Below are 26,911 nucleotides of genomic sequence, written 5' to 3'. Positions count from 1 at the left end.
TCCCTTTGTGGGGAGTTGAAGCACTCGCTTGCATAGGTAGCACACTACAGCACTTTAGGTCGTATGGTTGGAAGTGTGTTTTCATTGGTTTTAGTCCAGTGTGAGAAGTGTTTCCATACTGTGCGCAAGGACCACAGGGTTAGTTTTTGCATCATGGGGGGCAATGTTTGGCAGTGTGATGAACAAGTGTATCAGAAAGGTGTGCAATCTATGGTTTTCAGTAAGGTGCCAGCTTTTCCATTCTGAGACATTTTGTTTAAAATGAATGGTCCTGAGCAGGGGTGGGTTGGAGGAGGACCTAGGGCACAGTTCTGCTGGAATAGATTGTTAGTATTACACCACATTTGATTTCCACTAGGAGATTAAAGAGGCAGTTACAGCATGGGACTAGTAGGGTCCGGCAGTGGCGGACTAAATTAAAGTCCTCTGTTGGCCAGCATCACTTGGCAGATCTCTTCAGACATGACATACCGGTTTAGTTTGTAATGGGTAGCTTATTGCTGTGGACTGGTACAGTACTGGGTGATGGGCATGACTCGTAGCAGTTTTGTCTTGCGTGAGATGGTGTCTCCCGATAAGGAATTCATTATGGAGCAGTAAAACTAGAAAGAGGAGAGCCTTGCCTTTCCAACTGTACCTCTCCTGTGCACATTCGTTCCTGGGTGCTGAAATGTGCCAAAGCACCAATCAAACGTGAAAGCAGCTTTCACTTTTAAATTTGTGGCATCAGCAAGCATGGAGCGCTGCACATTACTGAAACTGAGAACAAATTCTGGCTACAAGAAACTTTTCCCTTGCAGTGAGGATCTAAACAAGCAACGGCAAATCCAATAGATTGCATCCATGCAAGATCAGTTTTTTTTTTTTTTTTTAAATATTAAAAACGGTTATGAATTGGCGGCCAGCACTGACAACTACTCAGACGTTTTATGAATCAAGATCTCGGGATGTGACTGCCTACATCAATCTGCCACTGATTCCAGCTCCCCATTCCTAATGGGACCGCGGAAACAACTTCCGGCCCCTGCAGAATTTTGCTGCAAAGAACCTTTACTGTCTTCAATGCGCTGCAGCGGTCTTTAAATTTAAAGTGCTGCAAATAGCCACTGGATTTGGTTTTGATTCTTATTATTGACAAAGGCATGTGGGCTGAAAGCAGTACAACTGCACTGACCTAACGATGCAGAGAACCTGCAGTGTGACTGTGCAACACCCCATGTCATGTCTCCTCCGGCCGGCAAAAGAGCCCAGTTTGTTGTCCATCCAACACATCCAGTGGGAGTTTAGGGCTTCTTGCCACGGAAGGTAATTGAACTTCCAGGGGGTAAGTGGGCATAAAAGTAAAACATTTGCTGGATAAATCAAACATATAAATATTGGAGCACTCTGGATGTATAGCATTGTGTAACCCTTTAACACATTGATATATTTTTTTCCAACAGTCCACATAAAACAGTCTTTTGTTTCCTTTTTGTTCCACTCAGTAATCCAAGAAACCATAGAATAACAAATAACGTATTTGATCATTCTTGCGCGATCATACAGCAAGTGGATGATTCAACCGTATACATTACAGAAGATTCAGACACGTGTTTAGTCCAACACTGGACTTTTCCCAAGGCTAATTTTAACAGTCTCTAAAAATATGTATATCCAATTCAAAACGACAGAACCGGTCTATTGGTCAATCCAACATCAAAGATCATCAATATACAGTTTATATCACAAAGCCTTCTTAGTGTATTGTAGAACAAAAACAATAGCACAGACCCTGATAAGTCCCATTGTATACCATGCAGAAAATCCAAGTGTTGATTGTGTCCGGCCCGTCAAACGTCATTCTCTGGATAAACATAGTGGCATCACCATTTGCAACATACCTTCAAGTGTAAGGGTTTTCACACTCCGCTCACCCCTTGTTTGAAGCACTTTACTTGTGTTGCTTGGATAAAAATACCAACTCTAACCAATAACCTATTAAGGACACAAATATTGGAAAATATGGAGCATTTTTTCATCTCAACTATTAGGTCCTGCACAGTTACCTCTGCTCGAGAGCGGAGCAGTGAGTGATTCGGAGGCTGAACATTTACCATACTGTTTCGCTCTACTCATACGATGTACTGATTTACCTTAGAAAGAGCAGGGCTTCATGGTCAGGAGTGATGTCCATGCTGGACACCTCAGGGACCTTATCGGGCCTTCGGGTCAATTGGTCCAAGTATTGTCTTTTTCCTTGACCAATTTGCCTGCTCCCCTCAGGGATGCTCTTCCAGCTACCGACTACCATGGTGCTTTGATTCCTTTAAATATTTGGGCATTCAAGTGTATCACTCAGTGGATGCCCTCAGGGATAGTAACCTGGGCCGTGTGCTTCGCTCCATGAGAGGATCTATCCATTTCTAGAGCTCCCTAACACGATCACCCCTGGGCAGAGTGGCAGTAGCTGAAATGTTGATCCTCCCCAGATTGCGGTACTTTTTAGCAGCTTTGCCCATAACTGTCACCAAGAGCTTCTTTCAAGAACTAAATGGTTTACTACTAGGGCCAATATGGGGTAAGGACAGACATTGTGCGGCACTATCAATTTTGCAGCGCCTGCTTCAGGAGGAGAGCCTAGGGGCACCAAATTTTGAACTCTACTATGCTAAAGCACAACTGCAGTGGCCCCTCCAATGGCTGGACACCTCTGCTAACGCTGAAGCTGAATGGGTGCGGGCACGCTTAGCAGCAGCCTCCATACATGGTTGGCTCTCGGAACACACACACAGCTGCGGGACAACATTTTAATGTTAACTGCCCACACTTGTTGGCATCGTTGTGTACGAGGTAGGTCTCCTTCCCCTCAATACTCCCCCCTACTAATTCCTATTGACCAAATGCCAGACTAAACACTTGACCAGGTCTCAGGACCTTACTCCTTGGATAGAAGCGGGATGGAGACAATAGGAGACTACTTTGATAATGGCGTCTGCCATTTGATGCCATCAGGGAACTTACTTCCTTGTGCCCCGCCTCTCCCTTCTCTCAGCCCAGGAAGACCATTCAAAATGTAGATGCACCTGTGACACCTCCACCCTCCCTGTGTACAGTCTGGGAAGTATGCACAAAGCCCCAACTGTAAGTCTTTCCAGACGTGGATTGGAGTCAAGCTGCAAAAACACCAGAGTCATAAGCACAGATAAATGTGCACTTCTAGAAGTTGCATTTCTGTAATAGTAATAAAAAATACACCTACACCAATAAGCAGCATTTCTCATCACTATCACAACCATACCAAACATGCCTATGTTAACCCTCATAAATCAGAAAATACCCCTTACACATAAGGCAGGGCATTTCTAATGCAATTCTATGAGAAGGCAGCACTCACAGCAGTGAGACACGAGGTTAGGCTGTTTGTCACTACCAGGACAGGCCACATTACTAGGCACATGTCCTGCCTGCCAAATACATGGCACCCTGCCCATAGGGCTCGCTAGGGCCTACCTTAGCGGTGACTTACATGTAGTAAAAGTGGAGTTCTGGGCCTGGCAAGTAAATTTAGATGCCAGGTCCCTGTGGCAGAAACCTGCGCACACAGGCTCTGCGCTAGCAGGCCTGAGACAGGTTTGACAGGCGACTTCAGTGGGTGGCAGAAGCAGCGCTGCAGGCCCACTAGTAGCGTTTAATTTACAGGCACTGGGTATAGGGATACCACTTTACAAGGGACTTATAGGTAAATTAAATATGCCAATTGGTATAAGCAAATCATACCAATTTTACAAGGGAGAGCACATGCACTTTAGCACCGGTTAGCATTGAAAAAGTGCTCAGTCTCATAACGTCAGCCAACAAAAGTTCAGAAAAATAAGGAGGCAAAAGGGAAAAGTCTGGGGGAATGTAAAATGGCCAGGTCCAACAACAATCAAACAGAGTTTTAAAATTTTCAATACTGCTTAATTTGAATACACTTTATTCATTTAAATCTATTACCTTTAATATTTGTACATTTTGTATAACAGTTGTGGACCCACAGGGGTCCTCAGATCATAGGTTAAGAAACACTGGTGTAGAGTACATGACTATCATCCTCTGCAACAAAGGGTTAAAGTTGATACGTTTAATGTGTTCCAAATGTTAAGGTAGAAAGTTTTATATCGTCTGCATACCGACTGCTGATGCATTTTTTTTTTCTTCACTTTGCTCAGCGGTTCAATGTGTATCTTGAACAAGTAAGGGGATAACTGGGATGTGCAATTCTTATTGCTGAGATCCAAGGTATTGTGTCAGGGGTCAGGGGTCAAGGACAAGGTCCCATGCCCACTTTGTACACTGGACAATTAGGCACTGGAAGCACAAACCCTTTGGCTACCAGTTTACCGTACCAGACTAAGTGACCATGTTCTCGGGATCACATGACAAGCAGGGACTACCGAGCCTCAACATTGGGTTGGAGGTAATTTGCCTCAGATGTCCCATGGTCTGTCTTACCATACCTCCACATACAGGGCCAAGTACAACCTCTTCAGCGCTCAACTCTCAGTGGTAGCGATGACGAGCAGTCACAGGTTTCTCAGGGAGGTAGCGTAGGGTTGCTCAAACTCAGCATTCAATCACATAGCAGGTCAATAACTGACTGTCCAATCCAGTACTTAACTTTTAGAAAGTAGAGTACTTAATTACACACCGATATTAAATGCTACACAAGTAATAATGAGTAGGCATTAATTAGTGAACTGGATGCTAGGGTCACTGAGCCTCAATATGCTCTCATATGCCACATCCTTTGGACTCCGCCACCCTACGATCTAGGCTGTTCTCACCTTGTGGTAGGATTTTTGTGGCAGATTGAATAAAGGCTCAGATGCAGACTGACTCTCCCTAGTATGGTCAATGTGCTCAGCTTATCCCAGTTCATAAACATTATCTGGATTCACACCACATTGTATGCGCAGAAAAGATTCTGCTTGAGCCTATTGCTAGCAAGCAGCTTCTCTTCAGCATCCAGGAGAGTACACATGCTTTGAGACAGACACGCCCTCCTCCTAATGCAGCGAGGTCAAAACAACTTAGCGTCCTAAAGAAGAGCCCAAGTGAGTGCCTAGCACACCCACAAAAAGGTAGGAGAGTTACAGCAACTTGAGGTTACCTGGATTTTCAAACCGAAGGGCTTTTGACATCTGCTTCTGAAAACATCACCACCTCCATTTTGTACACCAGGCCCAGCCATGGACATCCAAAATGCATTCCACAGGTCTCCATTACTTAGTTTTATACACAAACACGCAAAGCATACACATGGGATAATAGCACAAGGATCTGGGCAAACCAGCTTTAAATGAAAAGGCAAAGAAGCCTCCACTTCAGTGAGACAGATGAAGAGCTGGTCACACCTACAGTATGCTGCCACCACCATTCCACATGTTAAAGCTTCGACAGGGACAGTAGCCTGCAGCCAACAAAATAAGGGCACGCGTGGTGCAGCCATCGTGGACTGAGACCTCACTCATGTCAAGGGACAGACCTAACATTCTGAGCACACGCTAGAATAGTGCGAGGCTAGGGCCAAAATAAAATAAAAAAAATAAAAAAATAAAAAAATAAAAAACACACAACAGGATACCTGATACACACTTAGGCACTAGCAAAGCAAAGCAAGGAAACACATCTTTACACCATGCAAGGGACATTCCTCCCCCAACATGTCCCACATCTGACTACTCAGAACTTTATTCGGCTATTAGAGAAGTCTGATCGTTGGATCGGCTAAACCGACAGGAAAGGTGTTGAACCGTATGAAAAAATACAATCACCAAGGTACCATGTTGTGCAGTTTATTTTCAGGAAAGATCCCTGCGTTCAGTGTGACTCTCTCTCAGGCTAGTCAGGTGCTGACTGACAACCTGGAACGCTGGCTCTGCTACCGGAGCTTAGAAAACAATGATGCTCTAAGTTTCATGTCATGTCACACAACAAACCTTGAAAGCTTACAACATAACTACTTTCCTTATACACAACAAAGGATAATAAACATGTACAAGAAAAAAAAAAATTACACGCAATATTCTTGAAACAAAATTCCAATGTGCAATTAACATTGCCTTAACAAACAGTCTTTTAAGTATGAGGGTGGGTGACGTCTGTCTACTACTCCAACTCTCTCTCGATTGGTTAGAATAAGGAGAGGATGAGACATGAGTTCCCACCATCTCATCCCCTCTACCCCATTCACCCATACCAATCTTCTCAGAACTCTACATGGGACAGCACAATTCTTCAACCAACATCATGTAAATATTTTCTACCCGTTTACCTCTACTCCCATTCACCACATGAACTGTAGGAGGCTGGCCTAGGTTATAGAGGGTACCTTGTGCCAGGTCCAGTTATCCTTTATTAGTAGAACAGAGGTGTTTCTAGCAGCTTAGGCTGATAGAAGGTAGCTATAGTAGAGCAGATTAACCTGAACTAGGAGACATGCAAAGCTCCTACTATACCACTTATATCATATAGCACTGTATCATAAGAATCACAATAGTCAGAGTAAATAAAAATAAAGGTTCTTTGAGTGACAATATGCCGAAGGTATCTCAGAGGATACCATCACTTAGGAGGTAAGTAAAATACACAAAATATACAGACAAACCAAAATCAGGTACGTAAACAGTTAGGAAAATAGTGCAAACGCTAGAATGCAATAGGAGACAATAGGCCTAGGGGCAACACAAACCATATACTAAGAAAGTGGAATGTGAACCACAAATGGACCCCAGGCCTAGTGTACTGTGTAGAGGGTCGCTGGGAGTGTAAGAAAACACTAAGGGTGTCCAAGATACCCCACCCCAAGACCCTGAAAAGTAGGAGTAAAGTTACCCTACTACCCCAGAAAGACAGTAGTCGAGATAGGGGATTCTTCAAGGACTACAACTGACTGCAAAGCACTGAAGACGGATTCCTGGACCTGAGGACCTGTAAAGGAAGGGGACCAGGTCCAAGAGTCATGCAAGTGTCGGGGGGGGTGTCAGGAGCCCACTAAACCCCGGGTGGAAGAAGCCAAAGAATCTGCAACAACGGAAGGTGCCAGGAACTTCTCCTTTGGTCAGAAGATGTCCCACGGCGTGCTGGAGGATGCAGAGTTGTTTCCACGCAGAAAGACCACAAACAAGCCTTGCTAGCTGCAAGAGTCACAGTTGACGGTTTTGGGTGCTGCCAGGGCCCAAGAAAGACCAGGAGGTCGTCCCTTGGAGGAGGAGACAGAGGGGCACTCCGCAACACAGGGAGTCCACGCAGAGGCAGTGAGCACCCGCTGAAGCACCTGAACAGGCGTTGAGAGGTCTGATACACACTGGAGGAGCTCTGGGCACCCCCCGGGAGGTGCTGGTCAGGGGAGTGGTCACTCCCCTTTCCTTTGTCCAGTTTTGTGCCAGAGCAGGGGCTGGGGGATCCCTGAACCGGTGTAGACTGGCTTATGCAGAGATGGGCACCATCTGTGCCCTTCAAAGCATTCCCAGAGGCTGGGGGAGGCTACTCCTCTCAGGCCTCTAAGACCTACTTCCAAAGGGAGAGGGTGTAGCACCATCTCTCAGAGGAAATCCTTTGCTCTGCCTTCCTGGGACTGGGCTGCCCAGACCCCAGGAGGGCAGAAGCCTGTCTGTGGGTTGGCAGCAGCGGTAGCTGCAGTGAAAACCCCTGAGAGCTGGTTTGGCAGTATCCGGGGTCCATGCTGGAGTCCCGGGGATGCATGGGATTGGCACCCCAATACCAGACTTGGCATGGGGGGACCATTCCATGATCTTAGACATGTTACATGGCCATATTCAGAGTTACCATTGTGAAGCTACATATAGGTATTGACCTATATGTAGTGCACGTGTGTAATGGTGTCCCCACACTCACAAAGTCCGGGGAAATGGCCCGGAACTATGTGGGGGCACCTTGGCTAGTGCCAGGGTGCCCACACACTAAGTAACTTAGCACCCAACCTTTACCAGGTAAAGGTTAGACATATAGGTGACTTATAAGTTACTTGAGTGCAGTGTAAAATGGCTGTGAAATAACGTGGACGTTATTTCACTCAGGCTGCAGTGGCAGGCCTGTGTAAGAATTGTCAGAGCTCCCTATGGGTGGCAAAAGAAATGCTGCAGCCCATAGGGATCTCCTGGAACCCCAATACCCTGGGTACCTCAGTACCATATACTAGGGAATTATAAGGGTGTTCCAGTGTGCCAATCAGAATTGGTAAAATTAGTCACTAGCCTGTTAGTGACAATTTTAAAAGCAGAGAGAGCATAACCACTGAGGTTCTGGTTAGCAGAGCCTCAGTGATACAGTTAGGCACTGTAAAGAAATGGCTCCCTGTTGCAGTTACCCCCCACTTTTTGCCTGATGCTGACTTGACTGAGAAGTGTGTTGGGACCCTGCTAACCAGGCCCCAGCACCAGTGTTCTTTCACCTAAAATGTACCATTGTTTCCACAATTGGCACAACCCTGGCACCTAGGTAAGTCCCTTGTAACTGGTACCCCTGGTACCAAGGGCCCTGATGCCAGGGAAGGTCTCTAAGGGCTGCAGCATGTCTTATGCCACCCTAGGGACCCCTCACTCAGCACAGACACACTGCTTGCCAGCTTGTGTGTGCTGATGGGGAGAAAATGACTAAGTCGACATGGCACTCCCCTCAGGGTGCCATGCCAACCTCCCACTGCCTGTGGCATAGGTAAGTCACCCCTCTAGTAGGCCTTACAGCCCTAAGGCAGGGTGCACTATACCACAGGTGAGGGCATATGTGCATGAGCACTATGCCCCTACAGTGTCTAAGCAAAACCTTAGACATTGTAAGTGCAGGGTAGCCATAAGAGTATATGGGCTGGGAGTCTGTCAAAAACGAACTCCACAGCTCCATAATGGCTACACTGAATACTGGGAAGTTTAGTATCAAACTTCTCAGAATAATAAACCCACACTGATGCCAGTGTTGGATTTATTAAAAAATGCACACAGAGGGCATCTTAGAGATACCCCCTGTATTTTACCCAATTGTTCAGTGCAGGACTGACTGGTCTGTGCCAGCCTGCTGCTGAGAGACGAGTGTCTGACCTCATGCGGTGAGAGCCTTTGTGCTCTCTGAGGACAGAAACAAAGCCTGCTCTGGGTGGAGGTGCTTCACACCTCCCCCCTGCAGGAACTGTAACACCTAGCAGTGAGCTTCAAAGGCTCAAGCTTCGTGTTACAATGCCCCAGGGCACTCCAGCTAGTGGAGATGCCCGCCTCCTGGACCCAGCCCCCACTTTTGGCGGCAAGTCCAGGAGAGATAATGAGAAAAACAAGGAGGAGTCACTGGCCAGTCAGGACAGCCCCTAAGGTGTCCTGAGCTGAGGTGACTCTGACTTTTAGAAATCCTCCATCTTGTAGAAGGAGGATTCCCCCAATAGGGATAGGAATGTGACCCCCTCCCCTTGGGAGGAGGCACAAAGAGGATGTACCCACCCTCAGGGCTAGTAGCCATTGGCTACTAACCCCCCAGACCTAAACACGCCCTTAAATTTAGTATTTAAGGGCTCTCCCTGAACCTAGAAACTAGATTCCTGCAACAACAAGAAGGACTGCCTAGCTGAAACCCCTGCAGAGGAAGACCAGAAGACAACAACTGCCTTGGCTCCAGAAACTCACCGGCCTGTCTCCTGCCTTCCAAGGAACTCTGCTCCAGCGACGCCTTCCAAAGGGACCAGCGACCTCTGAATCCTCTGAGGACTGCCCTGCTTCGACGACAAGAAACTCCCGAGGACAGCGGACCTGCTCCAAAAAGACTGCAACTTTATCCAAAGGAGCAGCTTTAAAGAACCCTGCAATCTCCCCGCAAGAAGCGTGAGACTTGCAACACTGCACCCGGCGACCCCGACTCGGCTGGTGGAGAACCAACACCTCAGGGAGGACCCCCGGACTACTCTACGACTGTGAGTACCAAAACCTGTCCCCCCTGAGCCCCCACAGCGCCGCCTGCAGAGGGAATCCCGAGGCTACCCCTGACCGCGACTCTCTGAAACCTAAGTCCCGACGCCTGGAAAAGACCCTGCACCCGCAGCCCCCAGGACCTGAAGGACAGGACTTTCACTGCAGAAGTGACCCCCAGGAGTCCCTCTCCCTTGCCCAAGTGGAGGTTTCCCCGAGGAAGCCCCCCCTTGCCTGCCTGCAGCGCTGAAGAGATCCCTTGATCTCTCATTGACTTCCATTTCGAACCCGACGCTTGTTCTAACACTGCACCCGGCCGCCCCCGCGCCGCTGAGGGTGAAATTTCTGTGTGGGCTTGTGTCCCCCCCGGTGCCCTACAAAACGCCCCTGGTCTGCCCTCCGAAGACGCGGGTACTTACCTGCTGGCAGACTGGAACCGGGGCACCCCCTTCTCTCCATTGCAGCCTATGCGTTTTGGGCACCACTTTGAACTCTGCACCTGACCGGCCCTGAGCTGCTGGTGTGGTAACTTTGGGGTTGCTCTGAACCCCCAACGGTGGGCTACCTTGGACCAAGAACTGAACCCTGTAAGTGTCTTACTTACCTGGTAAAACTAACAAATACTTACCTCCCCCAGGAACTGTGAAAATTGCACTAAGTGTCCACTTTTAAAATAGCTATTTGTGAATAACTTGAAAAGTATACATGCAATTGAAATGATTCAAAGTTCCTAATGTACTTACCTGCAATACCTTTCAAACAAGATATTACATGTTAAATGTGAACCTGTGGTTCTTAAAATAAACTAAGAAAAGATATTTTTCTATACAAAACCTATTGGCTGGATTTGTCTCTGAGTGTGTGTACCTCATTTATTGTCTATGTGTATGTACAACAAATGCTTAACACTACTCCTTGGATAAGCCTACTGCTCGACCACACTACCACAAAATAGAGCATTAGTATTATCTCTTTTTACCACTATTTTACCTCTAAGGGGAACCCTTGGACTCTGTGCATGCTATTCCTTACTTTGAAATAGCACATACAGAGCCAACTTCCTACAGGCACCACACAGGGAACACATATAGGCCACAAACTATGAGCACTGGGGTCCTGGCTAGCAGGATCCCAGTGAGACAGACAAAAACAACTGACACAAGTAAAAATGGGGCTAACATGCCAGGCAAGATGGTACTTTCCTACAAAGACCTCCTCTTTGATACGAGGCCACACCTATTATTCCAACTTTCTCCATTGTCTCATATCACAAAGAAACAATGAACCTCCAGAACTTTGCAAGGACCTTTGAATTTCATCAGACCACCCCCTTTCTACCACACCGAACTTCCACCAAATCACCTACTCTAGTATGTCCAGAAATCTCGACTCCTTTAATTTGACCCCCCTGTGGAGACCTCATCTGTGACCATCCTGTCACTCCTTTAATCCAAGCTGGAACTAACTTTGTCCCCAGCATCCTACCACGCATCAATTCAAACAGCGTCTTCCCCGAGACTCAATGATCACTTGTTCTATACGCCCATACCATTTCTGTCACCATCCTCTCAACATCTTGACCTGCAATTAGAGCCAGTTGGATTGTCCTTTTAAATATTCTGTTCACTCTCTCAGCAATACCATTCCCTTGTGCATTACATAACGTACAATTGTGTTTGCCCCCCAAAGAGTCCAAAAAAAGTCTTCATTTCATGAAGTTAATTGGGTACCATTATCCGTCATAATCGACTGAATTCCTTCCTCACTCAATATGGTTTTCAACTCCTTCATGGTCGCCCTAGTGGTGATCTCTCTCATAAATGTAACTATCAACCATTTGATGTTAACATTAAACACCACCATGGCGTACCTTAAATTCATACTTACTTCGCAAATAGGCCCAATAAAATCCAAAGCCAGAGTGTGCCAATGCCTCCCTGTATCTGTAATAATTTGTCCTAAGTCAGTTTGATTGCCTACTCTTAATAGGCTTCTCACCTTTCTTTCATATTTCACACTTCTCCACCCACTCATCTACTTGGTCATCTATTATAGGCCACCACCAATCTGCTTTCAACCTTTTCTTAATTTTAGTTTGACCCAGCCTTCTCAGGGTGCCATGCCCACATACCACTGCCTGTGGCATAGTTAAGTCACCCCTCTAGCAGGCCTTAGAGCCCTAAAGGCAGGGTGCACTATACCACAGGTGAGGGAATAGGTGCATGAGCACTGTGCCCCTACAGTGTCTAAGTCCATTCTTAGACATTGTAAGTGCAGCATAGCCATATTGAGTATATGGTCTGGGAGTTTGTATTTATGAACTCCACAGCACCCTAATGACTTCACTGAATACTGGGAAGTTTGGTATCTAACTTCTCAGCCCAATAAATTCACACAGAGGGCAGCTTAGAGATGCCCCATTTATGTTAGCTCAACTGCTAGTGTAGGACTGACTGGTCTGTGCCAGCCTGCCACTTTAAGACAAGTTTCTGACCACATAGGGTTAGGGCCTTTGTGCACTCTGTGGTCAGAAACAAAGCCTGTCCTGGGTGGTGCTTTACACCTCCCCCTGCAGGAACTGCAACACCTGGCAGTGAGCCTCAAAGGCTCAAGCCTCGGGTCACAGTGCCTCAGGGCACTCCAGCTAGCGGAGATGACCACCCCCCCTGACAAAGCCCCACTTTTGGAGGCAAGTCCGGCGAGAAAATTAGGGAAAGCAGGGAAGAGTGACCACCGCAGCCACGAGCACCCTTAAAGTGTCCAGAGATGAGGTGACCCCCTTCCTGCAGAATCCTCCGTCTTGGTTTGGAGGACAGGGACTAATAGGGATAGGAACGTGCAGAAGGCGGCCCTCCTCCCTGTCCGACCAGTGGTGTACCCGAGACACCCCCATGGACCTCGCCTGCAGCCTCTGAGTGACCCCCAGGGTCTGCTCATACACCAGCATTGAAACCAGACGTCCCTGTGCCGCTGAGGGTGTGTGTGTTTGGTACCTACTTGTGGCCCCTCCAGTGCTCTCCTAATTTTCCCCTGGTCTGCCCTCTGAGTTGCGGGTACTTACCTGCTGGTTGACCGGACTCAGAGTACCCCCCGTCTCCATAGGAGCCTACATTAAAATTGCTCAACTTTGCCCTCTGCACCAGGCCAGCCCTGTGTTGCTGGTGGTGGGTGTTTGGGCTTAACTTTATCCCCAACAGGTGGACTTCCTAAAACCTGGAGACAGAGACTGTAAGTGTTGTACTTAACTGTAAACAGATCTAACTGTTCTCACCCCAAGGAACTGTTTGAAAATTGCAGTGTCCATTTTTAAAATAGCGTTTTGCCAATTTAAAAACTGTATTACTTACCTATATCAAACGAAGTACTGTTGATACAGGTGTGAAATATGAAACTTTTAAAAAGGTACTTACCATCAACTTGAATCTTGTGGTTCTAAAAATAAATTAGGAAAATATATTTTTGCTATATAAAAACCATTGGTCTGGGGTTAGGTCATTAAGTGTGTGCCTCTTCTATTGACTGTGTGTGTACAACAAATGCTTTGTACTACCCTCTGATAAACATAACTGCTCGCCCACACTACCACAAAGAGAGCATTAGTATTATCTACTTTGGCCTCAGTTAAGCCTCTGGGGAACCCCTTGACTGTGCACACTAGATCTCATTTTGATTTCGCATATACAGAGCCAGCTTCCTATAATATGCAGCCAATGTTTAGTAAACATGTCCCAAGGAATAACTGTATGCATAGAACCCGAATCTATCATAAGTTCAACTGTTTTACCATTGATGACAAACTTAGCCATCGGTGGTTTCTGTCGTCCCTGGTCCATATCTGCACTACCTACACAAAGAATTCCATCACTCAGTTCTGATTGCACAATCTCATCAACATGTACCGTTGCTATTCTGCTTCCGTTTTCCTGTTTGCACACAATTGCAAAATGTCCCTTAAGTCCATATTTCCTACATGTTTTATTTATAGCTCTGCCCTTGCGATTCTCTGCATTATGAAATCTACTGCCACACCTATAACACTTTAGGTGTTGTTTGAACTGTGGCACACCACTGCCAGTTTCTGTTGGTGCTTCAATATCCGCAGTAGACTACCCCAAAAATGCCCTCATTATTATTTACTTTACCCATTTCTTTCATACACAGTTCGGATTGCTCCACAACTTTAGCAATATCAATAGCATCATTAAGCGAAGGATACTTGCTTGCCCAAAGTTGTTCCTGAATGTTCTTCCTCTTACGATGTACAATAAGTTGGTCACGAACTAAGTCATTTCGCCAAATTTACATTTTGTAGAGAATTCCCTCAACTTTGAAACAAGGTCATCAATGGTCTCCCCCTCAGTCTGTGAGCGCATGTAACATTTATAACGGTTTATTACTATATTTACATCTTTAGCAAATCTTTCTTCCAAGCGTTTTTTTGCTTCAACATAAACATCTTCAATATGGTCACCATTAGATGCTGTTGCAACAGGTAAGTACTTGAAAATAGGATGACCTTGTTTCCCTAAAGCATTTATCAGTAAGAATTTCTTCCTGGACGCACTAAATTCTTGCCCTCTTAATTCCTCTAAATAAGTCTCAAACATGCATACCCAATCTTCCCATTCAATTGACAGCAGTCCTTGTTCAGGAAGAAACACCGGAGGAGGATGAATGACTCATAGCTTGCATTGTTACTTATACTTAAGATTATATATATATTTTCCTTCTATAATCAATGCAATAATAGTTGTTATTATGCTTGTAAAAACTGAAGAGTTATTAACACCCAGTGTAGATACTATAGTTCTCCCTTTTTCACAACACGACTGAAGTTTGCTGTGCAAATCAATGTACAGAAGTAAAGTGCTCAGTTATATCAATAGTTCAGAATACCTTTAACTTTGGTGTGCGCATCACTGTCCTTCCTGGCACGCACAAATATTGGTGTGCTTATCACCGTGATAGGCCCACAACAATATGGTGCATATGTACGTCCAAGAGGTCCTCCGTGACGTCAAACGTCTCCTCGTGACGCGCAGACACTCCAGACGTGTGGACGCAGCTTTCAAGCATAAACATGTGATGAGAGCAACGAAGTAAAGCTCACCCACAGCTCCCACCATTACGTATCCACTTCTCACAAAAGCGGCCACCACCCTCCCAGTATCGCAAAACTCAACAGTACCGAAATCCTCAAGTAGGTCTGCACCAGGCTGGCACGCCTCATTCGCCACTACACCTCACCATCACTAGCGCCTTCTTAGAAAAGGTGAAATCATAGCCGCAGAATGTTCCTCAAAGGGTCCAAAGCCACCTCTGTTGACCGTGAATGCTGACCGACGGACCCTCGTCGCCAGTGTTGAACTGTATGAAAAGATACAATCACCAAGGGAATGTGTTGTGCAGTTTATCTTCAGGAAAGATCCCTGCGTTCAGTGTGACTCTCCCTCAGCCAGTCAGGTGCTGACTGACAACCTGGAACGCTGAAAACAATGATGCTCTAAGTTCCATGTCATGTCACACAACAAACCTTGAAAGCTTACAACAGAAGTCCTTGTGCATTCCTGTGATTTACTCCAGTTTTATGCTTCACTATGAAATCTAGACCTTGCAGTGAGATCAACTACCTCAGCATCTTGAAAGTTTTACCTTTTAATGCCATGAACCACTAGAGTAGTGTGTGCTCTGCCTGTATCACAAACTTTATACCAGATATGGCCAGAACCCACTCCAAGCCCACATTATGGCGAAGTATTCTTTCTCCATAGCCGGACAGGTCTCTTTTCTGGGTCTCAACTTACAAGTAATGAAAACCACCAGATGCTTCCAACTAGATTCAGCTTTGACTCTTCACAAGTTATTTCCTCACTAGCAAGAGCACCAAAGTAGGATTACTATACATTTTCCATCACTCACATCACTTGACAGAATACCCATCAACACTACCAGGACACTCCCCCGTGTGTGTCTGCACATCAGAAGCACCTGCTGAGCTACAGGAAGCAATTCCAGGTTTAAGTTCATCCCAGAAAATAAAGGCTGCAAATAAACTGAACATGTGGTATCAGAAGTGCGCCCATCTCCAGGGGATTTCATTAGGTCGCCACGGCTCTTCCGAATATACAAAGCAGCTTCGCACATTTCTTTTCCTATAACATCATAGAGCTCAGACACATTATTTAAGTTGTTTGTACAGTGTAAAAGGTTAAACACATTCCTATAAAAGTTGTCCTTCCTATTATTAAGATTTGTATTGAAGGCTTAACAAGGAAGGTTAAAAAACTGCTTTCTGACATTTCCGAATCCACAGGCTCTTAAAGATGTGTGTGTGTGTGTGTGGGGGGGGGGGGGGGGGGGGAAAGGAGAGTGACAGGAGCCAAGTGGGGGGGGGGGGAAAGGAGAGTGACAGGAGCCAGGGGGGGGGGGGGGGAAAGGAGAGTGACAGGAGCCAGGGGGGGGGGGGGAAAGGAGAGTGACAGGAGCCAAGTGGGGGGGGGGGGGAAAGGAGAGTGACAGGAGCCAGGGGGGGGGGGAAAGGAGAGTGACAGGAGCAGGGGGTGGGACAGTGACAGGAGCAGGGGTGGGACAGTGACAGGAGCAGGGGGGGCAGTGACAGGAGCGGGGGGGGGACAGTGACAGGAGCAGGGGGGGGACAGTGACAGGAGCAGGGGGTGGGACAGTGACAGGAGCAGGGGGTGGGACAGTGACAGGAGCAGGGGGTGGGACAGTGACAGGAGCAGGGGGTGGGACAGTGACAGGAGCAGGGGGTGGGACAGTGACAGGAGCAGGGGGTGGGGCAGTGACAGGAGCAGGGGGTGGGGCAGTGACAGGAGCAGGGGGTGGGACAGTGACAGGAGCAGGGGGTGGGACAGTGACAGGAGCAGGGGGTGGGACAGTGACAGGAGCAGGGGGTGGGACAGTGACAGGAGCAGGGGGTGGGACAGTGACAGGAGCAGGGGGTGGGACAGTGACAGGAGCAGGGGGTGGGACAGTGACAGGAGCAGGGGGTGGGACAGTGACAGGAGCAGGGGGTGGGACAGTGACAGGAGCAGGGGGTGGGACAGTGACAGGAGCAGGGGGTGGGACAGTGACAGGAGCAGGGGGTGGGACAGTGACAGGAGCAGGGGGTGGGACAGTGACAGGAGCAGGGGGTGGGACAGTGACAGGAGCAGGGGGTGGGACAGTGACAGGAGCAGGGGGTGGGACAGTGACAGGAGCAGGGGGTGGGACAGTGACAGGAGCAGGGGGTGGGACAGTGACAGGAGCAGGGGGTGGGACAGTGACAGGAGCAGGGGGTGGGACAGTGACAGGAGCAGGGGGTGGGACAGTGACAGGAGCAGGGGGTGGGACAGTGACAGGAGCAGGGGGTGGGACAGTGACAGGAGCAGGGGGTGGGACAGTGACAGGAGCAGGGGGTGGGACAGTGACAGGAGCAGGGGGTGGGACAGTGACAGGAGCAGGGGGTGGGACAGTGACAGGAGCAGGGGGTGGGACAGTGACAGGAGCAGGGGGTGGGACAGTGACAGGAGCAGGGGGTGGGACAGTGACAGGAGCAGGGGGTGGGACAGTGACAGGAGCAGGGGGTGGGACAGTGACAGGAGCAGGGGGTGGGACAGTGACAGGAGCAGGGGGTGGGACAGTGACAGGAGCAGGGGGTGGGACAGTGACAGGAGCAGGGGGTGGGACAGTGACAGGAGCAGGGGGTGGGACAGTGACAGGAGCAGGGGGTGGGACAGTGACAGGAGCAGGGGGTGGGACAGTGACAGGAGCAGGGGGTGGGACAGTGACAGGAGCAGGGGGTGGGACAGTGACAGGAGCAGGGGGTGGGACAGTGACAGGAGCAGGGGGTGGGACAGTGACAGGAGCAGGGGGTGGGACAGTGACAGGAGCAGGGGGTGGGACAGTGACAGGAGCAGGGGGTGGGACAGTGACAGGAGCAGGGGGTGGGACAGTGACAGGAGCAGGGGGTGGGACAGTGACAGGAGCAGGGGGTGGGACAGTGACAGGAGCAGGGGGTGGGACAGTGACAGGAGCAGGGGGTGGGACAGTGACAGGAGCAGGGGGTGGGACAGTGACAGGAGCAGGGGGTGGGACAGTGACAGGAGCAGGGGGTGGGACAGTGACAGGAGCAGGGGGTGGGACAGTGACAGGAGCAGGGGGTGGGACAGTGACAGGAGCAGGGGTGGGACAGTGACAGGAGCGGGGGGGACAGTGACAGGAGCGGGGGGGACAGTGACAGGAGCAGGGGGGGACAGTGACAGGAGCAGGGGGGGGACAGTGACAGGAGCAGGGGGGGACAGTGACAGGAGCAGGGGGTGGGACAGTGACAGGAGCAGGGGGTGGGACAGTGACAGGAGCAGGGGGTGGGACAGTGACAGGAGCAGGGGGTGGGACAGTGACAGGAGCAGGGGGTGGGACAGTGACAGGAGCAGGGGGTGGGACAGTGACAGGAGCAGGGGGTGGGACAGTGACAGGAGCAGGGGGGACAGTGACAGGAGCAGGGGGGACAGTGACAGGAGCAGGGGGGGACAGTGACAGGAGCAGGGGGTGGGACAGTGACAGGAGCAGGGGGTGGGACAGTGACAGGAGCAGGGGGGGGACAGTGACAGGAGCAGGGGGTGGGACAGTGACAGGAGCAGGGTGGGACAGTGACAGGAGCAGGGGGGGCAGTGACAGGAGCAGGGGGGGCAGTGACAGGAGCAGGGGGGGCAGTGACAGGAGCAGGGGGGGCAGTGACAGGAGCAGGGGGGGGACAGTGACAGGAGCAGGGGGGGGCAGTGACAGGAGCAGGGGGACAGTGACAGGAGCAGGGGGGGCAGTGACAGGAGCAGGGGGGGCAGTGACAGGAGCAGGGGGGGCAGTGACAGGAGCGGGGGGGGACAGTGACAGGAGCAGGGGGGGGACAGTGACAGGAGCAGGGGGGGGACAGTGACAGGAGCAGGGAGGGGACAGTGACAGGAGCAGGGGGGGGACAGTGACAGGAGCGGGGGGCAGCGACAGTGGGGGGGTCAGTCACAGTAAGGAGGGGTTGGCAGTGACAGGAGCAGGGGGGACAGTGACAGGAGCAGGGGGGTGGCAGTGACAGGAGCGGGGGGGACAGTGACAGGAGCAGGGGGGGACAGTGACAGGAGCAGGGGGGGCAGTGACAGGAGCAGGGGGGGCAGTGACAGGAGCAGGGGGGGGCAGTGACAGGAGCAGGGGGGGGCAGTGACAGGAGCAGGGGGGGGCAGTGACAGGAGCAGGGGGGGGGCAGTGACAGGAGCAGGGGGGGGGCAGTGACAGGAGTGGGGGGGCAGTGACAGGAGCGGGGGGGGGCAGTGACAGGAGCGGGGGGGGCAGTGACAGGAGCGGGGGGGGGCAGTGACAGGAGCGGGGGGGGGCAGTGACAGGAGCGGGGGGGGGCAGTGACAGGAGCAGGGGGGGCAGTGACAGGAGCAGGGGGGGCAGTGACAGGAGCAGGGGGGGCAGTGACAGGAGCAGGGGGGGCAGTGACAGGAGCAGGGGGGGCAGTGACAGGAGCAGGGGGGGGACAGTGACAGGAGCAGGGGGGGGGACAGTGACAGGAGCAGGGGGGGGACAGTGACAGGAGCAGGGGGGGGGACAGTGACAGGAGCAGGGGGGGGACAGTGACAGGAGCAGGGGGGGCAGTGACAGGAGCAGGGGGGGCAGTGACAGGAGCGGGGGGGCAGTGACAGGAGAGGGGGGCAGGAGCGGGGGGGGGCAGGGGGACAGTGACAGGAGCAGGGGGGGCAGTGACAGGAGCAGGGGGGGCAGTGACAGGAGCAGGGGGGGCAGTGACAGGAGCAGGGGGGGCAGTGACAGGAGCAGGGGGGACAGTGACAGGAGCAGGGGGGACAGTGACAGGAGCAGGGGGACAGTGACAGGAGCAGGGGGACAGTGACAGGAGCAGGGGGGACAGTGACAGGAGCAGGGGGGACAGTGACAGGAGCAGGGGGACAGTGACAGGAGCAGGGGGGGCAGTGACAGGAGCAGGGGGGGCAGTGACAGGAGCAGGGGGGGCAGTGACAGGAGCAGGGGGGGGACAGTGACAGGAGCAGGGGGGGGGACAGTGACAGGAGCAGGGGGGGGGACAGTGACAGGAGCAGGGGGGGCAGTGACAGGAGCAGGGGGGGCAGTGACAGGAGCGGGGGGGCAGTGACAGGAGAGGGGGGCAGGGGGACAGTGACAGGAGCAGGGGGGGCAGTGACAGGAGCAGGGGGGGCAGTGACAGGAGCAGGGGGGGCAGTGACAGGAGCAGGGGGGACAGTGACAGGAGCAGGGGGACAGTGACAGGAGCAGGGGGACAGTGACAGGAGCAGGGGGACAGTGACAGGAGCAGGGGGGGCAGTGACAGGAGCAGGGGGGGCAGTGACAGGAGCAGGGGGGGCAGTGACAGGAGCAGGGGGGCAGTGACAGGAGCAGGGGGGGCAGTGACAGGAGCGGGGGGGACAGTGACAGGAGCAGGGGGGGACAGTGACAGGAGCAGGGGGGGACAGTGACAGGAGCAGGGGGGGGACAGTGACAGGAGCAGGGGGGGGGACAGTGACAGGAGCAGGGGGACAGTGACAGGAGCAGGGGGGGCAGTGACAGGAGCAGGGGGGGCAGTGACAGGAGCAGGGGGGGCAGTGACAGGAGCAGGGGGGGCAGTGACAGGAGCAGGGGGGGCAGTGACAGGAGCAGGGGGGGCAGTGACAGGAGCAGGGGGGGCAGTGACAGGAGCAGGGGGGGCAGTGACAGGAGCAGGGGGGGCAGTGACAGGAGCAGGGGGGGCAGTGACAGGAGCAGGGGGTGGGACAGTGACAGGAGCAGGGGGGGCAGTGACAGGAGCAGGGGGGGCAGTGACAGGAGCAGGGGGGGCAGTGACAGGAGCAGGGGGGGCAGTGACAGGAGCAGGGGGGGCAGTGACAGGAGCAGGGGGGGCAGTGACAGGAGCAGGGGGGGCAGTGACAGGAGCAGGGGGGGCAGTGACAGGAGCAGGGGGGGCAGTGACAGGAGCGGGGGGGACAGTGACAGGAGCGGGGGGGACAGTGACAGGAGCGGGGGGGACAGTGACAGGAGCAGGGGGTGGGACAGTGACAGGAGCAGGGGGTGGGACAGTGACAGGAGCAGGGGGGGCAGTGACAGGAGCGGGGGGGGGACAGTGACAGGAGCAGGGGGTGGGACAGTGACAGGAGCAGGGGGTGGGACAGTGACAGGAGCAGGGGGTGGGACAGTGACAGGAGCAGGGGGTGGGACAGTGACAGGAGCAGGGGGTGGGACAGTGACAGGAGCAGGGGGTGGGACAGTGACAGGAGCAGGGGGTGGGACAGTGACAGGAGCAGGGGGTGGGACAGTGACAGGAGCAGGGGGTGGGACAGTGACAGGAGCAGGGGGTGGGACAGTGACAGGAGCAGGGGGTGGGACAGTGACAGGAGCAGGGGGTGGGACAGTGACAGGAGCAGGGGGGGACAGTGACAGGAGCAGGGGGGGACAGTGACAGGAGCAGGGGGGGACAGTGACAGGAGCAGGGGGGGACAGTGACAGGAGCAGGGGGGGACAGTGACAGGAGCAGGGGGGGACAGTGACAGGAGCAGGGGGGGGACAGTGACAGGAGCAGGGGGTGGGACAGTGACAGGAGCAGGGGGTGGGACAGTGACAGGAGCAGGGGGTGGGACAGTGACAGGAGCAGGGGGTGGGACAGTGACAGGAGCAGGGGGTGGGGCAGTGACAGGAGCAGGGGGTGGGGCAGTGACAGGAGCAGGGGGTGGGGCAGTGACAGGAGCAGGGGGTGGGGCAGTGACAGGAGCAGGGGGTGGGGCAGTGACAGGAGCAGGGGGTGGGGCAGTGACAGGAGCAGGGGGTGGGGCAGTGACAGGAGCAGGGGGTGGGGCAGTGACAGGAGCAGGGGGTGGGACAGTGACAGGAGCAGGGGGTGGGACAGTGACAGGAGCAGGGGGTGGGACAGTGACAGGAGCAGGGGGTGGGACAGTGACAGGAGCAGGGGGTGGGACAGTGACAGGAGCAGGGGGTGGGACAGTGACAGGAGCAGGGGGTGGGACAGTGACAGGAGCAGGGGGTGGGACAGTGACAGGAGCAGGGGGTGGGACAGTGACAGGAGCAGGGGGTGGGACAGTGACAGGAGCAGGGGGTGGGACAGTGACAGGAGCAGGGGGTGGGACAGTGACAGGAGCAGGGGGTGGGACAGTGACAGGAGCAGGGGGTGGGACAGTGACAGGAGCAGGGGGTGGGACAGTGACAGGAGCAGGGGGTGGGACAGTGACAGGAGCAGGGGGTGGGACAGTGACAGGAGCAGGGGGTGGGACAGTGACAGGAGCAGGGGGTGGGACAGTGACAGGAGCAGGGGGTGGGACAGTGACAGGAGCAGGGGGTGGGACAGTGACAGGAGCAGGGGGTGGGACAGTGACAGGAGCAGGGGGTGGGACAGTGACAGGAGCAGGGGGTGGGACAGTGACAGGAGCAGGGGGTGGGACAGTGACAGGAGCAGGGGGTGGGACAGTGACAGGAGCAGGGGGTGGGACAGTGACAGGAGCAGGGGGTGGGACAGTGACAGGAGCAGGGGGTGGGACAGTGACAGGAGCAGGGGGTGGGACAGTGACAGGAGCAGGGGGTGGGACAGTGACAGGAGCAGGGGGTGGGACAGTGACAGGAGCAGGGGGTGGGACAGTGACAGGAGCAGGGGGTGGGACAGTGACAGGAGCAGGGGGTGGGACAGTGACAGGAGCAGGGGGTGGGACAGTGACAGGAGCAGGGGGTGGGACAGTGACAGGAGCAGGGGGTGGGACAGTGACAGGAGCAGGGGGTGGGACAGTGACAGGAGCAGGGGGTGGGACAGTGACAGGAGCAGGGGGTGGGACAGTGACAGGAGCAGGGGGTGGGACAGTGACAGGAGCAGGGGGTGGGACAGTGACAGGAGCAGGGGGTGGGACAGTGACAGGAGCAGGGGGTGGGACAGTGACAGGAGCAGGGGGTGGGACAGTGACAGGAGCAGGGGGTGGGACAGTGACAGGAGCAGGGGGTGGGACAGTGACAGGAGCAGGGGGTGGGACAGTGACAGGAGCAGGGGGTGGGACAGTGACAGGAGCAGGGGTGGGACAGTGACAGGAGCAGGGGGGACAGTGACAGGAGCGGGGGGGACAGTGACAGGAGCAGGGGGGGACAGTGACAGGAGCAGGGGGGGACAGTGACAGGAGCAGGGGGGGACAGTGACAGGAGCAGGGGGTGGGACAGTGACAGGAGCAGGGGGTGGGACAGTGACAGGAGCAGGGGGTGGGACAGTGACAGGAGCAGGGGGTGGGACAGTGACAGGAGCAGGGGGTGGGACAGTGACAGGAGCAGGGGGTGGGACAGTGACAGGAGCAGGGGGGACAGTGACAGGAGCAGGGGGGACAGTGACAGGAGCAGGGGGGGACAGTGACAGGAGCAGGGGGTGGGACAGTGACAGGAGCAGGGGGTGGGACAGTGACAGGAGCAGGGGGGGGACAGTGACAGGAGCAGGGGGTGGGACAGTGACAGGAGCAGGGTGGGACAGTGACAGGAGCAGGGGGGGCAGTGACAGGAGCAGGGGGGGCAGTGACAGGAGCAGGGGGGGCAGTGACAGGAGCAGGGGGGGCAGTGACAGGAGCAGGGGGGGACAGTGACAGGAGCAGGGGGGGGCAGTGACAGGAGCAGGGGGACAGTGACAGGAGCAGGGGGGGCAGTGACAGGAGCAGGGGGGGCAGTGACAGGAGCGGGGGGGGCAGTGACAGGAGCGGGGGGGGGACAGTGACAGGAGCAGGGGGGGGACAGTGACAGGAGCAGGGGGGGGACAGTGACAGGAGCAGGGAGGGGACAGTGACAGGAGCAGGGGGGGGACAGTGACAGGAGCGGGGGGCAGCGACAGTGGGGGGGTCAGTCACAGTAAGGAGGGGTTGGCAGTGACAGGAGCAGGGGGGACAGTGACAGGAGCAGGGGGGTGGCAGTGACAGGAGCGGGGGGGACAGTGACAGGAGCAGGGGGGGACAGTGACAGGAGCAGGGGGGGCAGTGACAGGAGCAGGGGGGGCAGTGACAGGAGCAGGGGGGGGCAGTGACAGGAGCAGGGGGGGGCAGTGACAGGAGCAGGGGGGGGGCAGTGACAGGAGCAGGGGGGGGGCAGTGACAGGAGCGGGGGGGCAGTGACAGGAGCGGGGGGGGCAGTGACAGGAGCGGGGGGGGGCAGTGACAGGAGCGGGGGGGGCAGTGACAGGAGCGGGGGGGGGCAGTGACAGGAGCAGGGGGGGCAGTGACAGGAGCAGGGGGGGCAGTGACAGGAGCAGGGGGGGCAGTGACAGGAGCAGGGGGGGCAGTGACAGGAGCAGGGGGGGGACAGTGACAGGAGCAGGGGGGGGGACAGTGACAGGAGCAGGGGGGGGACAGTGACAGGAGCAGGGGGGGGGACAGTGACAGGAGCAGGGGGGGGGACAGTGACAGGAGCAGGGGGGGCAGTGACAGGAGCAGGGGGGGCAGTGACAGGAGCGGGGGGGCAGTGACAGGAGAGGGGGGCAGGAGCGGGGGGGGGCAGGGGGACAGTGACAGGAGCAGGGGGGGCAGTGACAGGAGCAGGGGGGGCAGTGACAGGAGCAGGGGGGACAGTGACAGGAGCAGGGGGGACAGTGACAGGAGCAGGGGGGACAGTGACAGGAGCAGGGGGACAGTGACAGGAGCAGGGGGACAGTGACAGGAGCAGGGGGGACAGTGACAGGAGCAGGGGGGGCAGTGACAGGAGCAGGGGGACAGTGACAGGAGCAGGGGGGGCAGTGACAGGAGCAGGGGGGGCAGTGACAGGAGCAGGGGGGGCAGTGACAGGAGCAGGGGGGGACAGTGACAGGAGCAGGGGGGGGGACAGTGACAGGAGCAGGGGGGGGGACAGTGACAGGAGCAGGGGGGGCAGTGACAGGAGCAGGGGGGGCAGTGACAGGAGCGGGGGGGCAGTGACAGGAGAGGGGGGCAGGGGGACAGTGACAGGAGCAGGGGGGGCAGTGACAGGAGCAGGGGGGGCAGTGACAGGAGCAGGGGGGGCAGTGACAGGAGCAGGGGGGACAGTGACAGGAGCAGGGGGACAGTGACAGGAGCAGGGGGACAGTGACAGGAGCAGGGGGACAGTGACAGGAGCAGGGGGGGCAGTGACAGGAGCAGGGGGGGCAGTGACAGGAGCAGGGGGGGCAGTGACAGGAGCAGGGGGGGCAGTGACAGGAGCAGGGGGGCAGTGACAGGAGCAGGGGGGGCAGTGACAGGAGCGGGGGGGACAGTGACAGGAGCAGGGGGGGACAGTGACAGGAGCAGGGGGGGACAGTGACAGGAGCAGGGGGGGGACAGTGACAGGAGCAGGGGGGGGGACAGTGACAGGAGCAGGGGGACAGTGACAGGAGCAGGGGGGGCAGTGACAGGAGCAGGGGGGGCAGTGACAGGAGCAGGGGGGGCAGTGACAGGAGCAGGGGGGGCAGTGACAGGAGCAGGGGGGGCAGTGACAGGAGCAGGGGGGGCAGTGACAGGAGCAGGGGGGGCAGTGACAGGAGCGGGGGGGACAGTGACAGGAGCAGGGGGTGGGACAGTGACAGGAGCAGGGGGGGCAGTGACAGGAGCAGGGGGGGCAGTGACAGGAGCAGGGGGGGCAGTGACAGGAGCAGGGGGGGCAGTGACAGGAGCAGGGGGGGCAGTGACAGGAGCAGGGGGGGCAGTGACAGGAGCAGGGGGGGCAGTGACAGGAGCGGGGGGGACAGTGACAGGAGCGGGGGGGACAGTGACAGGAGCAGGGGGTGGGACAGTGACAGGAGCAGGGGGTGGGACAGTGACAGGAGCAGGGGGGGGACAGTGACAGGAGCAGGGGGGGGCAGTGACAGGAGCAGGGGGGGGCAGTGACAGGAGCGGGGGGGACAGTGACAGGAGCAGGGGGTGGGACAGTGACAGGAGCAGGGGGGGCAGTGACAGCGGGGGGGGGGGGTCAGTCACAGTAAGGGGGGGGGGGCACGGACCCGCACGGGGCGGACACATCCTCACGTGTTCACAGCGGGCCTCCTCCCCCCGCCCCCCCCGGGTGTCCGGGAGTTTCCTCCCCTCCCCGTGACCCCCCCTCACCCGCGCGCACGGTCAGCTCCCGGTACTTCCGGGGCGCCTCGCGCTCCGCCCCGCTCAGCTCGGTGAAGCTCCGCTCCAGCCCCGCCGAGGCCGCCATCTTGCCGCCGCCGCTTTGCATGCCGGGAGCCCCGCGCGCACAACACGCTTTGATTTTTCCCTCCATGAGTGACGTCTGCTATAAGAGTGACGTTAGAGCCTATTTTTCGTGGACATAGAAGAAGGACACGCAGAGCCCCACCGACGGGAAGCCATCATGGATCAGGCTGGATCACCGACGCAGTGAGTGCCGCGCCAGCTTGGATAGGGATCTCGGTGTGACGCTCCATGAAGCGCCATCTTGGATTGGGCATTGATGGACACGAGGTCGCGCCATGTTGGCTTGGGCTTTCAGCGCCCCTACAGGCCTCTTCCATCAAGGTGTCACTAGGGCTAGGGCGTCAGTGCAGACCAGAGAGCCCCTTCTGCTGCACATGGACCCCGAGTGACAGGCCGTGGGTCTGACTGGAGGGGTGGAGGTCAGGAGTGCAGGTGCTGCCGGGAGCCCTCTGTGCTCTCCAGCGGTGTCAGAGCTCTAGTGCAGGGGTTCTCCCTCTGCTGAGCGCCTCAGACCCTGTCTGGTTCCCTCTCTTTGCAAGGGGACGCGCCAGAGGTTCCATGGACCTTTTGACTTTGCTTAGATTGATTCCACCATATTTTTAAAATACCCTGTCATTTCACCAACGACATCAATAAACAATATCAAATATCTTTGGCATCAGTGATCTTCAAGCACCATCACCTCTTTGGCACGAATAACCACACCGTTATGTAAAGTTAGAATGTTTATTTCCCTATATTAACAATGCTAATATCACGTAAAGTAGTCTCAAAACCATCTGGTAGACATAC

At 54.7% G+C, this 26,911-nt stretch overlaps 1 protein-coding gene across 1 annotated transcript in view; it reads right to left on the bottom strand.

Moving 5' to 3' along the window:
- Positions 1-26,177, bottom strand: part of NUP160 (nucleoporin 160) — a 325,024-nt gene extending 298,847 nt beyond the window's left edge. Inside the window, exon 1 of the mRNA XM_069226465.1 lies at positions 26,024-26,177. Coding sequence (XP_069082566.1) covers positions 26,024-26,141 — 118 coding nt within the window. The 5' untranslated portion in view covers positions 26,142-26,177. The remainder of the gene's footprint in view (positions 1-26,023) is intronic.
- Between the last annotated feature and the right edge of the window lie 734 nt (positions 26,178-26,911).

Source organism: Pleurodeles waltl, chromosome 3_1 (genome assembly GCF_031143425.1).
Source record: "Pleurodeles waltl isolate 20211129_DDA chromosome 3_1, aPleWal1.hap1.20221129, whole genome shotgun sequence".
Classification (NCBI taxonomy): Eukaryota; Metazoa; Chordata; class Amphibia; order Caudata; family Salamandridae; genus Pleurodeles; species Pleurodeles waltl.
Note: the sequence above shows the minus strand (reverse complement) of the source record. Positions and strands in the feature narration are given on the sequence as shown.